Genomic DNA, 14386 nt, shown 5'->3' with positions numbered 1-14386 from the left:
TCCTACAAAACAAAAATTTCCTTCAAACAAAAGAATGAGGAGCAAAATTTGCTTTTCATTCACATTTTACTTGTTAATAATTCTGTCCAAATGAGGAGAGACAAGTTAGGTTCACCTGTCATCTGCACCAACCTCTCAGTCAGCAGTAGGACAACAATTAAAATGAGCCTAACAGAAATTCAAATAACAATGTATTTGGCACCCCTATCAATGGAACCTTACTCCTTAATAAGGGTTTTGGATTCAAAGAGGCTAAAACAGCTACCTGAGTTTGAGACTGACTGGTTTGGTCATTTTTAAACCCCAATTCTCTGATGGATCAAAGTTCCCAAACTTCTTTAGTTTCCTTGAAATTACCTGATAGTTAAAAAATGCCATAGCATTTCACAACAAGTTATGTTCATTTTTTTAAGAGTTAGGGGTACAATAGTAACACTTTACCATCTCAATTAATAAAACCCCAATTCTTGCTTTACATGTCTCAACCCTTTACACCCTAGCATCAGAATGCATATTCTCCATACTTTTTCCCATACATTTCCAAAGAGGCTGACGAGGAGAATTTGTTTAATAGTCAAGAGCCACACTAGTTGGTGATCATCTCCTCTGTTCTCATGACTTTCGTGTTTGTTTCAGGGGTGATATCGTAGGGAGAAATTAGATGCTAGTCACTCTTAGGGGCTAAAGGGTTCACTTAATAATGAGCTGGCTGACCCCCATTTTCATTGATGAATTGTGATCATCATATTAAGATGTACCTTTCTCTGAATAGTTCAAAATGTCTGTTGATACAATTCAGAGTCATCCTAGTAATATACTAACTACTGCAGATAGCAAAGCTTTAATTTTGCAAACAAAGCTGCAACACATTTCACCTTGACTGATAGCTGTGTTCATTTAAGTTTACAGTCCCAAAACATTGAAACTATTGATTGTTCAGGTGCTTGACTGATGTTCTGAGACTGAAAATGCAAAGGCACTTTCATTAGTTATCCCACTACTATGTAAAGTTGAGAGAACTAGTTTCCTTGACACAAATTTTCATGGTTTTATTTCATTTCGGTATTAGAAAACAAACAAACAAAAAAACTAAGGATGCCACTAGATATGCTATATACAACATTTATACTGTTTCTTTTACTAAATCAACCACAGCAATGTAGCCAACACCTCATGGTGACACTGTTTATACTCAGTTCATAGGGTTCAGTGGTAACTACATCTGTTCAACAAACAGTTTCATGTTAGCTTGGTAATGATCTTTTGCTTGCCTCATCCACCTCCTCTAAATTAGGTAACCAGAATGCCTACAAATACCAAAATAAAGATAATTTGTCTCAACACTGTTTTGGATCTCAGCATGGTTCCTCACAGCTCAAGCCATCATGCGGTTCCAGTGAAAATATTTAACTACTTAATTTGAGTTTGGATTGAAATCACACTTAAATCAAATGGGCATTACAACCAAGTGAGTTCAGACAGTCACTACCATATGAAAAGTCATTACCTTTTAAAGAAGAAAAGGAAGGAGGTTGTATTGTTGTTAAAGATCTCTCAGATATCTATCACTGAAGTAAAACTTAAAGTATCTACTTAGGAGAAGGGAGTTACAATTTTCAGAAACACATGTGACTACTGGTAATTGGTTGAATGGCTGTAGAATCTGCATGATATCAAAGGTTGAAAGGAAAAACAGTGCCCTTTTTTGTTCACAGTTTGGTTTACACAATTGTTGTCAAACAGAAGGGGATTGCCCAAATGAGTAAGAAATGTACCACAGAAATGAGCATGGAGTACTGCTCCCTTTAAAGATAAGTATTTTTCTCATCATCTCCTTTACATGTGACAACAGTGTGTAAGGTTTCATGGGAAAGCTATTACAAGTTTCATTATGGGGAATCACCAACAACTCTAATCAGTTATCAACTTATAATCTTCCAATCTACCATCCTTTCAACTGTGCATAATGTGTACACATACATGTATGCATCATCTAAAGATCATACTGACCATGTTGGTACAAGCACTGGCCAACATCATGTACTTGGGATTGAATGCAACACACTGGATAGGACCAGGGTGATTACCCTCTAACACAGTCAGCTTTTGTCCACTGTCTGACCCCCAGACATGAACACGTCCATCTTGAGAACCTGTTCAACAATGTAAGAGGCAACATTTACCTGTTTCAGAAGGTAATGTGATGAAATATAGTTCAAAAGTATCAAGTTTGATTCTCAGTAACTGAAAGAAATTGCTCTCTGATTCAAAGATTGCACATATGGATATACATATATATGGATGTGAAATATTTTACCTGAGATGACATATTGTGCATCAGGAGTGAAGCAAACTTCAACTGGAGTAGACCTTGTAACAGTATGACCCTAAAAAGATAGCATAAAATAAAGGGAAATTTAGCAAACTAATATTAGAGCAGGTCACTGAGCAGTTTCTTTGACGTACATTGTAGCTAATGAAGTAAGCCAAAGCAGCAGATTCATGTTCAAAATACCTTTGGATTGCAGATATTAGTAGGTGATGGATGTTAGTTTTGAAACGCCATTTGTTTTACTGATTTCCTACAGAATTCCTTTTGATTTACATTTACTTATCATGTAGTCTCAAATGAAGGTGTCAGCAGAAATCGAGATTTCCTGGAATTCTATCATAACTTTGGAAACTTCACTAGCCAGGTAATAGTTCTTATTGTGAGTGCTACTTTTTGCAATGCCTTAGCTTTTTTCACTCTTCATAGCCTAAAAAATTATGATATTGGTAAAAAAGAACTTAGTTGAAGCTACACTGCCACCTTTGCTACAATCAGAAGGAACCAAGCTACCACTATATCAAGTGTCTACTTTTTTTTTGGTGTGAGTTGTCATCCAAAGGACATAAGTCTTTTCTTTGTTGTTTATAAGGTCACACAATCATCAGCTTTTTTCTCAGTCATAGAACATCTCTTTTTCAGTCCACTCAGTATTATCGTTACAGTATTATGGTGAAACGATCTTATTCATCAATTGTCCTTGTTTCTTTTCAAATTGTTATTCTCTCATGCTCATTTTAGTTGCCAGTTAGTATGACACTGTTGTTTGTATCTTCTTATGACATGAGAATCATCATATCTATTCATTTCATGCTAGAAGTTTGCTAGCTTTATTTTTGTACCATGTCTCTTGACAGTTTACCATTTCTTTTAAGCCTTATCTAAGTAAAACTCTACTTTGAATCATCGTATTTCAGTTTGAACCTACAACTTAATCTGCACCTAAACCTACTACTATTTTTTCTACTACTACTGCTACTAAGGCCAATAAACTTCGATCTTCACTATCTATGACCCTTCATGTCAAACACTATTGATCAATCTAAATCTTTGAACTTTGATCTGTCATTACATCAGTTTAAATCTACATAGAGGAGTTTGAATTATTGTAACCTTGCATTGTGCCACCCCTCTAGAATCTTCACAATTACAGTTGATTTTACCATAAAAGTCATGTAGTGAATTATCTTGTTACCCATGAGTTTTTTTGCAGGTTTTAGCCAAATTTCTAATTTTTGAAGCTGCTATGAATCCTATTTCCAGATCACACAACTGTGAATGAGCCCCAAAGAAAGCTCTACATATTGCCGGAAGTTTTACCAATGACAGATTTTTACACTGACTCTAAGTGTACTGTTGAATAACATTATTGTACATCCAATAAAAGCGGTACTTACAGTGAACGTATGTAACTGTGTTCCTTGGAAAGCATCAATCAAATGAATAACTCCTCCATTTGTAGCCAATAAGATCATTTTCCCATCAGAACTAAACTTAACTCCTGTCCACTCAATGCTTGGGTCATTTTGAATGTGGAAAGTAGAAAATGGACCCTGAAGGAAACAATTCACTTATGCTTAAACATTGTTCTGAAAGTACAAGTCAGATAACACAGAAAAGCAAGGTCAAAATAAAGAAAATTTTAAAACTAAAATAAAAAAGAATTACCAAAAAAAAAAAAAACCAGTAAACTTTGCCCTTAGTGTTGAACAAGGAGGGTATTTAAATCTAAGTCCCCCTCCTTGTGGACAAATAAAATTAAAGTAACTTTCCTGCATAAGTGCACAATGCATTTAAAACATCACAAGTAAACACATAGGGCTGGTTGCTTAAACAAAGTTTAGCTGTTGTTTAACAAAACCGCACTCTTAGCCTTCTTCAATCTGGCCAAACCTTTTATCTAAGAATCAATTTTTTGTGAACAGTGTCAACAGGCTGAAACCTAAAAGTAGACGGACATCTATTAAAATGAAATCAACCCTCTTAAGGAGAATCACTGAGGCCCACTGCTTGCGGAAAACCGCAGTTTGGGTTAGATCTTTTTTAAATAAGCAGCCCATATAATGCCCATTGAAGGAACTGTCAACTGTACTTTAAAAAACTTTTAAAACTCTTAAGACTTTTAAAACTCTTTTTGTTTTGACCAAACCTTCCAAAGTGTTCCATCTACCAAATAGATATGGTTGGTAACCCCTAATGTAGTTCATTTGCTTTTTAAACAGAAGTTTCCAGTGCTCTTTTTGTGGCAACTGTTCTAAAGGAATGTTATATGTGAACATTGAGCTAATATTGTTGGATATGTTTCATTACAATATATTGGCAAGAAATACCTTGTCAAAAGACCTCAGATCATACAGTTTAACCATTTCAGAGTCCACTCCAGCTGCAAAAATCAGACCCTCTGGATCAAAAGCTGCCACAGGTCTCCCATTCACATGCATCAACCCCTCAATGAAAAGACATATGAAAATAATATATAAATTTTCTTGTTTCCATGTGATAATTAGCAATCATTTTTGTGATTTCTTCTGTAACAAACTCATAGTCATTTTAAGTACCTGACAATTAGGGGATCTCAGATCCCACAACCTGAGTGTCCTATCCAATGATCCTGATACAAAAGTATCATCCATAGGAGACATGTGTAGGGTCATAACTCTACAAAAACACACATGTATGTGAGGCAAAGAATTTACCAAATGATGTAAATAACAATAGAAAAGGATGTGAAATAATATCACTTGTAAATTACAGATCAAGTTTTTCATTTGGTACTTACTTTTGTTGTTATAACAGACACACATTTTAATGGTCAATTATCTATCAATTCAAGTAATCTACCATATCCATATAGGTTTAAAACGTACTTAACAGAATCTTTGTTTCTCTCTTACAATTACATACTGATTGTTGTTCAAGTCTTCTGTTGGCTTAAAATGCTTCAAATCAATAAAATTTATGTTCTTTTGTTTTGTTTTTGCTTCTTTTTTAGATAAGCAATACTTAAAAGTAAACAATTAATATAAATCTTTGTGACAAGACACCAAACTTGCGCAAAAGCAAGGGGAAAAAAATCAAGTGTAATTAAAATTAAAATTCTTACCTCTTTGTGTGTCCTGTAAAGTATCTGAGATATTTATTGTCATGTAGAGAAAGATAACGGATAGTGTCTGTTGCAAGAAACAGTAGAACAGGAAAATTACAATAGTTGTTTAATCTTTTTGACAACAGAGCTTGACTCTATGGGAAAACAGAGTCTGAGAAGAGTTCTGATCTTCACACTGCTACAATCAGTCGCATTTTAATCTAAGATCCTGTTTATCATAAAGAGTAGATAAGCTCCCCCATACTTCCATGAAAAACACACAAGAAGGAAAAAGAAAGAAAGACTGTGTGAAGGAGACATTGAAATGCACAACGGAAAAAAAGTCCACAACTGGGACAGGGGCCTTAGGCTTCAGCCTTCAATATCCTCAAGGATTTGAGGCTGATTTCCCTTCTCTAATACATTTTTATGGAAAAAAAACAACAACAGCAACAAACAAATTTTTTACCAACACTGATATTACCATAAATGCAACCTTCTGAGCTGAGTAAATTGGCAGGTGAAATACATATGTGCTGAGCACTTTGGATTTAAAAATCTATAGGTAATATACATCAGAGGCTTTGAAAGTGTAGATTATTTTGATTAGAGTATTCTGAGTCTTCCCTAATAAATCTTACTTAATTTTCAAGGTTAAACTTGTTGATCAGACCAAGAAATTCCATCATTTTTAGTTTAATTTTTGACAATGTCTCCTGCATGAAGCTACTGATGACAGTGACTTAAATAATTCTCTAATTTTTTATGCAAAAATTCATCAGTTCTTAACTTGTTACATTTGGGTGTTTGTGGTAGTAGCATTATGATAAAAATAAATCATAAAAATAATAACAACTTGGCAACAATTATTATTATTCCCTAAATAAAGTTTCTAGAGGAAGGTATACTGCAGTGAATATAGCACCCTAGTTGTTTTCACTGTGTGGCTGTTGGTAAAAATCCCTGACAATTGAATGGATTACAAGAAAACACTCTTTTACATAATTTTTTTCCCAGTAAGCATTTCAAGTGACATTACTTCTTCTCTGGAGTTTACCACTACAGAATAGGGTATTAATTACCAGTTTAAAAAATTCTTAATTTTTGTTTTCTTATCTAAGAATAAAAATTTCCTTCATCTCTCTTATATTATCATTCAAAATGATAAATTTTCATTGTAATTATTTACGGTAATTAGTAATGTATTGTAATTTAGGATTCCCTCATTAGACCTTATTAGATATCAAAGACTGGCCCACCAAGATTCGTATGAGCTATCTGCGTGTCAGAATAGCTGTAAATTTTATTCTAAGAATAAAAAAAAAAGTTGTTGTTTGAGCTCACCATCAATCTTGGTCGAAGTGTGAATCACTGTGTTTGTTGCATGTGTGTACTGGATTTGTGCCACACCATACTTCTTGCTGTAAAGGGTTCTTTTCGGCCTATAAAACGACAAAAAAGTTAGAGTTTTGTGTTATCGTTAAGATATCTGCCATGACAACCATGAAGTGAAGTCATTCTTCTCTCTAGGAGTTGAATTGAAATTTTCTAAACTTCGTGCTCACTTTCCCTCAAGGCAGTCATAAATAACTATGGAATCATCATCACTGCTAGTGATCAGAGTCTCGCCATTTGGCGAGAAGTTTATGTGATTGATTCGGTCACTATTTTCTCGAAATACTTTTGCAACTCGAAAGCTACGAATAGTACTGTCCACAAGCTTCATTGTGTCCAGGAGCAATAGACTGCCGCCATTTGCAATTTGTCTTCTCGTGCTAATTACACGACGCTCTTGACAGCTAGCCTCGTTTTCGTAGAAACGTACTACTCTCCCTAGGGTAAGGCGAGGGGAGAAATGTTTGTCGGTTCACGTGGGCGGTATATAAACTGAAAAATCATAACGCTCTTCACAGTGAGACCATAAGCATGACTTGGGGTGGTAAGTGGAAGTCGTAACGCTCTTCTCAGTGAGACCATAAGTGTGGTTTGGGGAGGTAAGTGAAAATTCTCTGTTCCTTCCCTTCCTTTGGTGAAAGGCGATTCGTTCGCAAGTTTAGAACTTCACGTAAACGGCGTTTGTTTAGAAGTAACGGATGCTTTGGCCTCAATTATGTGATCCTGCGTGTGCCACTACATAGTGAACAATAATTCTACAGATACCATCTCGCTGGCTTGGTTGAGTTTGACCAGGTTTTCCTTTCTCAACTCGTTGAAATTTTACAGCAAACGCGCCTCTCCGCCATAGTTGTTTTGTGTGTTGAGAGGCAAGCTAGCCTGAATGTTGGCAAGATCGTTCAATTGATATTTGAAACGTTTCTGTATTCATTTAGTGGAGACTCGCTCTTCAAATGCTTTTCATATTCTTTCTATATTCATCGATCAAGTATTTAATAAGCTGGTACAATCATGTTGCTTGATTACAGTGCTTTCACATCGTTCAGTAGTCCTACAGTAATATTGCTATGTTCTCAATACCTACAGTTTCACTTATTTTTGCAACCCGTTAATCTAACAAGTTCTCAAGGTTTCTTATTGATCAAGCCAACCATTGGGCTCTGGTGAAATCCATACTTATCTATTTCCATAGAGATGTCCTTGTCAATAACAACCAAGTGCTGGTACCTTGACTCAACATCTCTAATGTGCTACCAGTGCAACAACTTAAAACTATTTCAATGTATTATCTCATCCCCTGTGCGCCTTTTATAACATCTTCTGAAAATCTTATGGCAGCTGTGAGTTGCATTTAACCCTTTAACTCCCAGAAGTGATTAACATGTAACTTCTCCTTTTTAATATCTATAGATTATACAGCAAACAGGTAGTGAGAATACTCAAACTCATCAGGTATAAGATTTACCTTGATTGAGCATCAAATATGAGTAACCAATTTATAGGGAAAGGTGTAGCAGCTAGAGGGGAGAATAAGCAATCACATCTGGGGAGTTAAAGGGTTAAGAGGCATGATGGAGCCTGTGAAGGCCATTTAAGAAATAATGACACAAATGAAAAGTTGAAATGAAACAACAGTACCTATATAAGTGTAACAAGAAGGAAACAGTGGCTTCAATGTGGAGTTTTAATCACAATGCCAAAAAGAACTTAGATATTGCACAATCAAAGCAACATGAAATGAATATATTAACTACATCCAGGGTATCGTGAGCTGTGTCGTGCTGTTGGTATTGTCACAATAAGACACATCTTGATGTGAAACTCAAAGGTCAATTCGAAGACCATTTGAACCACTAGCACCTTAAAACACAAAATACATTCTTTAAAATACAGTTCCAGTCAAGGTGAAAGGACATATTGAGTCCTTTATGGCTCTGTCTTATGTGCACTTTCTTGAAATATTGTTGCACACTTGTGACTACATAGTAGAAGTTGCAATCCCAGTACATGTCCCTGTTAGAGTTGGAACAAGAGCTTCTGATTTGTATCATACTGAAGATTAAAGTAATGGTACACTACAAGAAGCATTAATGTAGCTTTGGAGCAATTCAAACTACCATCTAAACCTGTAAAGGCATTTGTGTAAATGACAGCAAAAAGCTGGTTTGGGCAGTGTCTTTAGAGCTTACTGTAAAAGAAGCCAATTTCAGTGAAATGGTCTTAGCTTCCATCTTGATGAATTCATCTACCTCCCCAGTAGTCTAAAGGAATGAATACTCAAATGGTTAGTGATGAATATACAATTTCATTCATATTTGGTCTCATTTGACTTAAATTTCTCCAAAAGTGATAATGTTAAGAGAGCAAATTTTGAAAAAAAAGACTTTTTTGTAGTCATTCAATTTTGATTAAAAATCTGGTGATCTCACAAGAAGAATGGGGAATACATTTTTGAAGGCACTTGGGAATAATAATCACAATAGTGGAATCCAGGAGCATGTCTTAAATATTAACTTAACATGCATGTACTTACTCTTCATTGTTTTTGCTTGGTGAGAGGAGAATTGTGAGGCACAACTGTTGGCTTCATTGGATCTGAGCCCTTGATAAGCTGCTTTTTCAGCTCCAGAGGTTGTCGCAGTTTGTCCATCAAGAACACAGGCTTGTGTTTGAAACAGGTCCTCAAAATGAATCACACATAAACATAAGACTTCTTGGGGACAAACTCTTTGCAATGAATACACACAAATCATGTCCACTTCTTGTGCATGTGTTCTTTTTTGGGAAAATAGTGTGTTGATAAGCCTGGAGTTTCAGTTTTGTTTTTGCAATTTTCTTTAATGGGGCCACCAGCTACATATTAGCTCACTCCCAACACCATTTGGAACCTCTAACTACATCACTTCCTCTGTAAGACAAATGTTTTGGATGCTCACCAACTGGACCCTCCTTAAACCTCTGAGGTTTTGACTGTTTAACTCGCTGATCTGTATTTTTTTTTTAGTTATAAAGTAGCAACCAAGAAAAATATATATTTTACTTCAGATGCATTTTAAGAGTTAAATGTTTCAAGAACTTATCAGCTCCAGTTCATAAGTTGTACCAACAATTTGGTGTATTCATGGTATCCAAAAAGTTTATCGAGGCACACAAGATTAAAATGGGGAATAAACAATATTGACTTTACCAACTTGGCTGTTAACAAAGATTTCCGGTGGTGGATATTCTGTGAAGAATGCACTAAAATTTGTCACTGCAGAAGCTCTAATTCCATCTAGAGGCGAATTAAAGGAACAAGGTGTGCAACCAGGCTCACCAAAACTTACTGTGTGGTAGCTATGTTCCCCTCCTGTGGGAGAAGTGCTTGGGTTTTTTAACACTTTCTAACCAGTCAAGAGAAGATGTTTATCCGAGAAGACTAGAATGAACCATTGGTAGATGTTGTAACAAAGGCAGCACCTTCTCTTCAGATATTTTAAGACTCTGGGTGTTGGTCCAGTTTAGGGTTTGAACCTATGACCTCTTGCATGGCAGTCCAGTGCTCTACAACATCAGCTAACCAATTGCTGTCCTGTTTAACTCTTTATCTCAGAAGTGTTGGTCATCAATGTAAACTTATTAATTTATTTTTGATTACTTCTTATGTTAAAAAAATTCAATTACAATAGTAGTAATAATATTGACACAATAATTTGCCTAATTCAAATATATGCTAGATAAAAAAATTACTAAATGATAAAGAAGTGACAGGGGTGTGAGAGGGGAAAGAACAGGAACTTCAATTACAATTTCTTTCTAATCTTGAAATTTAAGTGGCTTCATATAGCCAGGAAATCAGCAATAGATGTTTTTATTATTAAATGCTTGTTTCACTTCTCAAAAAAGTGGGCCAACAGCAATTTACTAATGGTAAATTATATATATAAAAAAAATAAAAAGGCAAGGCATATCCCTTAAAAGAAAAGAGCCTCAATGTTTCTACTTTCTATCCATGTTTACATATCAGTTTCAATTCTGTGCTCATCAACATATCTTTCAACAATAATGTACCACTGGCCATTCCATAGAATGACATCAGCTTTGAGTCAAAATAAGTGATGATGTTCACTCTTAGTCACACAAAAGTAATCAAGATACTGTAACTGATTTTATTTCTCTAGAAAATTATTATCTTGCTGTGGTAATTAAAATGAAAGGCAGCATTCCTAAGAGAATTGTGTTATGTGAAGGATTATCAAAGATGTGGGAAATTCTTCAGCTTTTTCAGTGCTCACCTTAGAAGGTGAGTCCATTAATAGGGGAGAGAGAAAGAGGAAAAGGTAATGAGTAAGTTGAAGAGGGATAAAATTTGTGTTCAGTGTAAAATGTTGATGCATCTCTGCATAAATGTTTCTTGTCATTGTTTTCTTGGCATGGATAGTGGAGCTAGTGACCTTTGTGGCTATGTAGATGTGTGGTTCATACAGAGGTTCTCCTCAGAGTGTCTTTTCAAGTTTCAGAAGTACTGCCCCTCTGATTTTCGTAGGCAGAAATGAAGGACATCATGGCGGCTAAGCATGCGCAGAGTTTTCCTAATGCCCTTTAAAAATGTCCGAAGCTTCTAAGGATTTGTATGGCAAAGTTCTAATATTAAAAAATTTTGACAAAATGAAAATAATTATCGTGCTTGCGAGCATCGGTGTGCTATCGTGTTAGTGAGTTGCTGCTTTGGACGAAATTTCGAGGTTCACACTCGTTTCGTCTTTGATCCCAAACGAATTACGCAAATCCCATATAAGACTCATATTGCACTTCCATACAAACACAGTAAATTGGCCGAAATAGCCAAACTTCGACCCGGCACATCCGCGAAAGAAGACACTATTGGTAGGTTGCGAGCATCGCGCTGCGAACAGGGGTCTCTTATCTCTCATTTTGTGCCGCTTTTTTGGATGAATGTGGCATTCTTTTTGATCCCCGTAAAGTTGAAGATTTGCAGTATTCATCGGCGAACAGAACTTTCGCCTTTAGTCACGCAGAAAGGATGTCGCAGAAGTTGGATCGACGGTTCTTCCCGAACAAATGGTTTCCGACGCCATTTGTACTTTCAAAGGCTTGGTATCTTAGCTTGTTTACATAGGTCAGATGATATAAATAAAGAAAACTGATTGGTTCAAGGGTGATATTAAAAAATAACCGTGCTTTGCCGTAACGCTATCCATTCCGTGACATGGTTGCGTGACTTCCAATTTAGGCATAAACGTGACGCAAGTTTCTCATTTCTTTCCGGTCTCGATCTGTTATTTTGCTATAAAATAATATAAAATCTTACCTCTCCAGTTTCGTAATCACTTGAAACATTTACAATGTCGGACGCACCTCCTCTCAACTATATATTTAATACGAAATTGGCACCACAACCTCCTTCACTGAAATATGTCTCGCAGTCCATGGCGGAAAATGTTACATTTACCTTTGACATACCTTTCCCTATGCTTAAAGCTTGGAATGAATTCCTTGATAAACCAGAAAATGAAGGGACAGAGGAAGAAGAACACGTGGATGGTGAACTGACGCAAGGTCCGATCACGCTTGAAGTATTTCAGAAACGTATGAGGAAAAAATGTAAAACTTGCATAGACTTGTTTGAACTTATTATTCCTAGCAATCTTTTTTCTATCAGAAAATCGGAAGAAGTGAGAAAAGAGTTGAATGAATCTCTGCGAAAATTAGCTTCTTCTGTGAAGTCTCAATACAAGCAGATCAGCGGGAGAAAGGGCCTTGCCCTGAACTGGAAAATAAAAAAAGTTCCATGTGTTTGAGAGACATGTTCAGTCAGTAGCAGAGCTGGAGTGGGAAAATGAACAACTAAAGGAGTTGAACTCTTCTCTGCATGAAGAAATTGAAGAGTGGAAATCAAACTATGCGAATTTGGAGGAAGAAAAGAGAAAAATGCTTCATGAAATGCAAGCTGAAATAAGAACACTTCAAGATTATGTTGAAAAAGCTGAGACCACAAATAAAGAATTAATTGATTATATTGAACGCCTGCAGACAGCTCAGCAAGACTACAAGGGGAAAGACATTTCTCAAGTAAAGAAAAAGTCGAGGACTTTGAAGACTTTCATGACAAGAGCTCAGACAGCACTGTGGTTTGCCAAGTCCTTTGGACTAAAAATTGAGTCAATTGCCATGAAAGAAGTCCAGACTGGAAGCAAGCATAATGTAAAAATGGCCAGTGATGAGCAGCAAGAAAACACTGCCACAGGGTTTGACTCCCTTTCAGAAGAGGAAAAAGAAAAAGTAGATAAAATTTTATTTCTTTTAGACAAATTTTGTGTGGGGGACTCATTTTATCATGAGTTCTCAATGTATAATGATCTTCCAAAATCATATCTAATTAAGCAACGGCAACACAACTAAATGACACGTGCCATATTGTATCTACACCTGGGAGGGCTGAGGGTGCAGAAGTTTCATTCAAGGAACTTCTCAAGGAAAGGGTGCAAAATTTAATCAACCAAAATCCTGAATTTGATTTTGAAAATGAAAGTGTTAAAGTTAAAATATCAGGGGATGGGGCAAGGATGACTCGCAATACAACCTTTATCATTCTTTCTTTTGCTTTGTTGCAAAATAACAGTCATTTAATGTCAGCAAGGGGAAATCGCCATTGTGAAGGGCTCAGAAAATTGTGAAACACTGAAGGAGTCATTTGCTAAATTATTTTCAGACATAAATGATCTAAATTCAATGACCAAAATTACAATTAATGGGAAAGAAATAAAACTTGAATTCTTTTTGGTGGGAGATTATAAATTCATTTTAATCATGTTGGGTCTCAAAGGTGCCACCTCATTCTATCAGATGTCCTAAAAGTTGAGGCCAGACAATGGGCACTATGTAAATCAGAAAGGGAGAAAAGGCCATATAACAAATCAAATACAGAATACCTGGGAAAAAGATCTCCTTGAGGCAAGGAGCAAGAAAAGGAAAACAACATTTGATCCTGAAGAACCTGAGTAATGGTTAGTTTACCATGAGGGTAACATATATATCTAGGGTAGTTTCAGTAGACCACCACTGCACTGAACAATGGAGAGAACTCAGTATTGAAAAATAGAACAATAACAACAATGAGTGGGATAGCAATCTCAAATACTACAAAACTATTGATTTTTTTGTTCTTTGGATTGTAAAAATGTTCTCTTAAAGCTGGCATTCAATGAAGTGGAGGTCTACTCTTGTGTCCTTTATACTTACTAAACAAATTGTAAAACAGCCCGCACACCGCAAGTACTTCTAGGTTGTAAATATGAAAAATTTGACTCAATATAAGAATATGTGATGAACTACTACAAAAATATAGATTTTCTATTTCGTAATAAATACACAATGCCAAATAGAATCAAATCAAGTCTTGGTTTCTTTAATTTGTCTCATATCAGGCTACATGCTGCTTTACAAAAAGAAATACTCAATTTTTCTGGTCTATATCGTGGGCAAGGTGTAATTAACTCCCCTGTCAAGTTATGAGTCTTTGGACTCCATGACAAAAACAATCTGACCTTCACAGGAAAGTCAATTTGCACCCCATC

At 35.9% G+C, this 14386-nt stretch overlaps 1 protein-coding gene across 1 annotated transcript; it reads right to left on the bottom strand.

Annotated features, from left to right (window-relative positions):
* Positions 1-1034: 1034 nt before the first annotated feature.
* LOC131787653 (WD repeat-containing protein 82-like) lies at positions 1035-7181 on the bottom strand. Its single transcript, XM_059104746.2, has 9 exons — positions 6980-7181; positions 6759-6856; positions 5433-5499; positions 4888-4987; positions 4660-4776; positions 3727-3882; positions 2318-2387; positions 2011-2153; positions 1035-1307 (listed from the first exon to the last, which is right to left on the bottom strand). The coding sequence occupies exons 1-9, from the start codon at positions 7138-7140 to the stop codon at positions 1245-1247; spliced, it is 975 nt and encodes a 324-aa protein (XP_058960729.1). The 5' UTR covers positions 7141-7181; the 3' UTR covers positions 1035-1244.
* Between the last annotated feature and the right edge of the window lie 7205 nt (positions 7182-14386).

The sequence above is a fragment of the Pocillopora verrucosa genome, chromosome 14 (genome assembly GCF_036669915.1).
Source record: "Pocillopora verrucosa isolate sample1 chromosome 14, ASM3666991v2, whole genome shotgun sequence".
In the NCBI taxonomy this organism is placed as follows: Eukaryota; Metazoa; Cnidaria; class Anthozoa; order Scleractinia; family Pocilloporidae; genus Pocillopora; species Pocillopora verrucosa.
Note: the sequence above shows the minus strand (reverse complement) of the source record. Positions and strands in the feature narration are given on the sequence as shown.

Excerpts from the sequence above, each read along its gene's own strand:
- LOC131787653 (XM_059104746.2), bottom strand. The coding sequence starts at position 7,140 with ATGAAGCTTGTGGACAGTACTATTCGTAGCTTTCGAGTTGCAAAAGTA. Across the intron at positions 4,777-4,887 it reads TGAGATCCCCTAATTGTCAG|GGGTTGATGCATGTGAATGG; the intron begins GTACTTAAAATG and ends CTTTTCATTGAG. Across the intron at positions 3,883-4,659 it reads ATCTGAGGTCTTTTGACAAG|GGTCCATTTTCTACTTTCCA; the intron begins GTATTTCTTGCC and ends TGTTTCCTTCAG.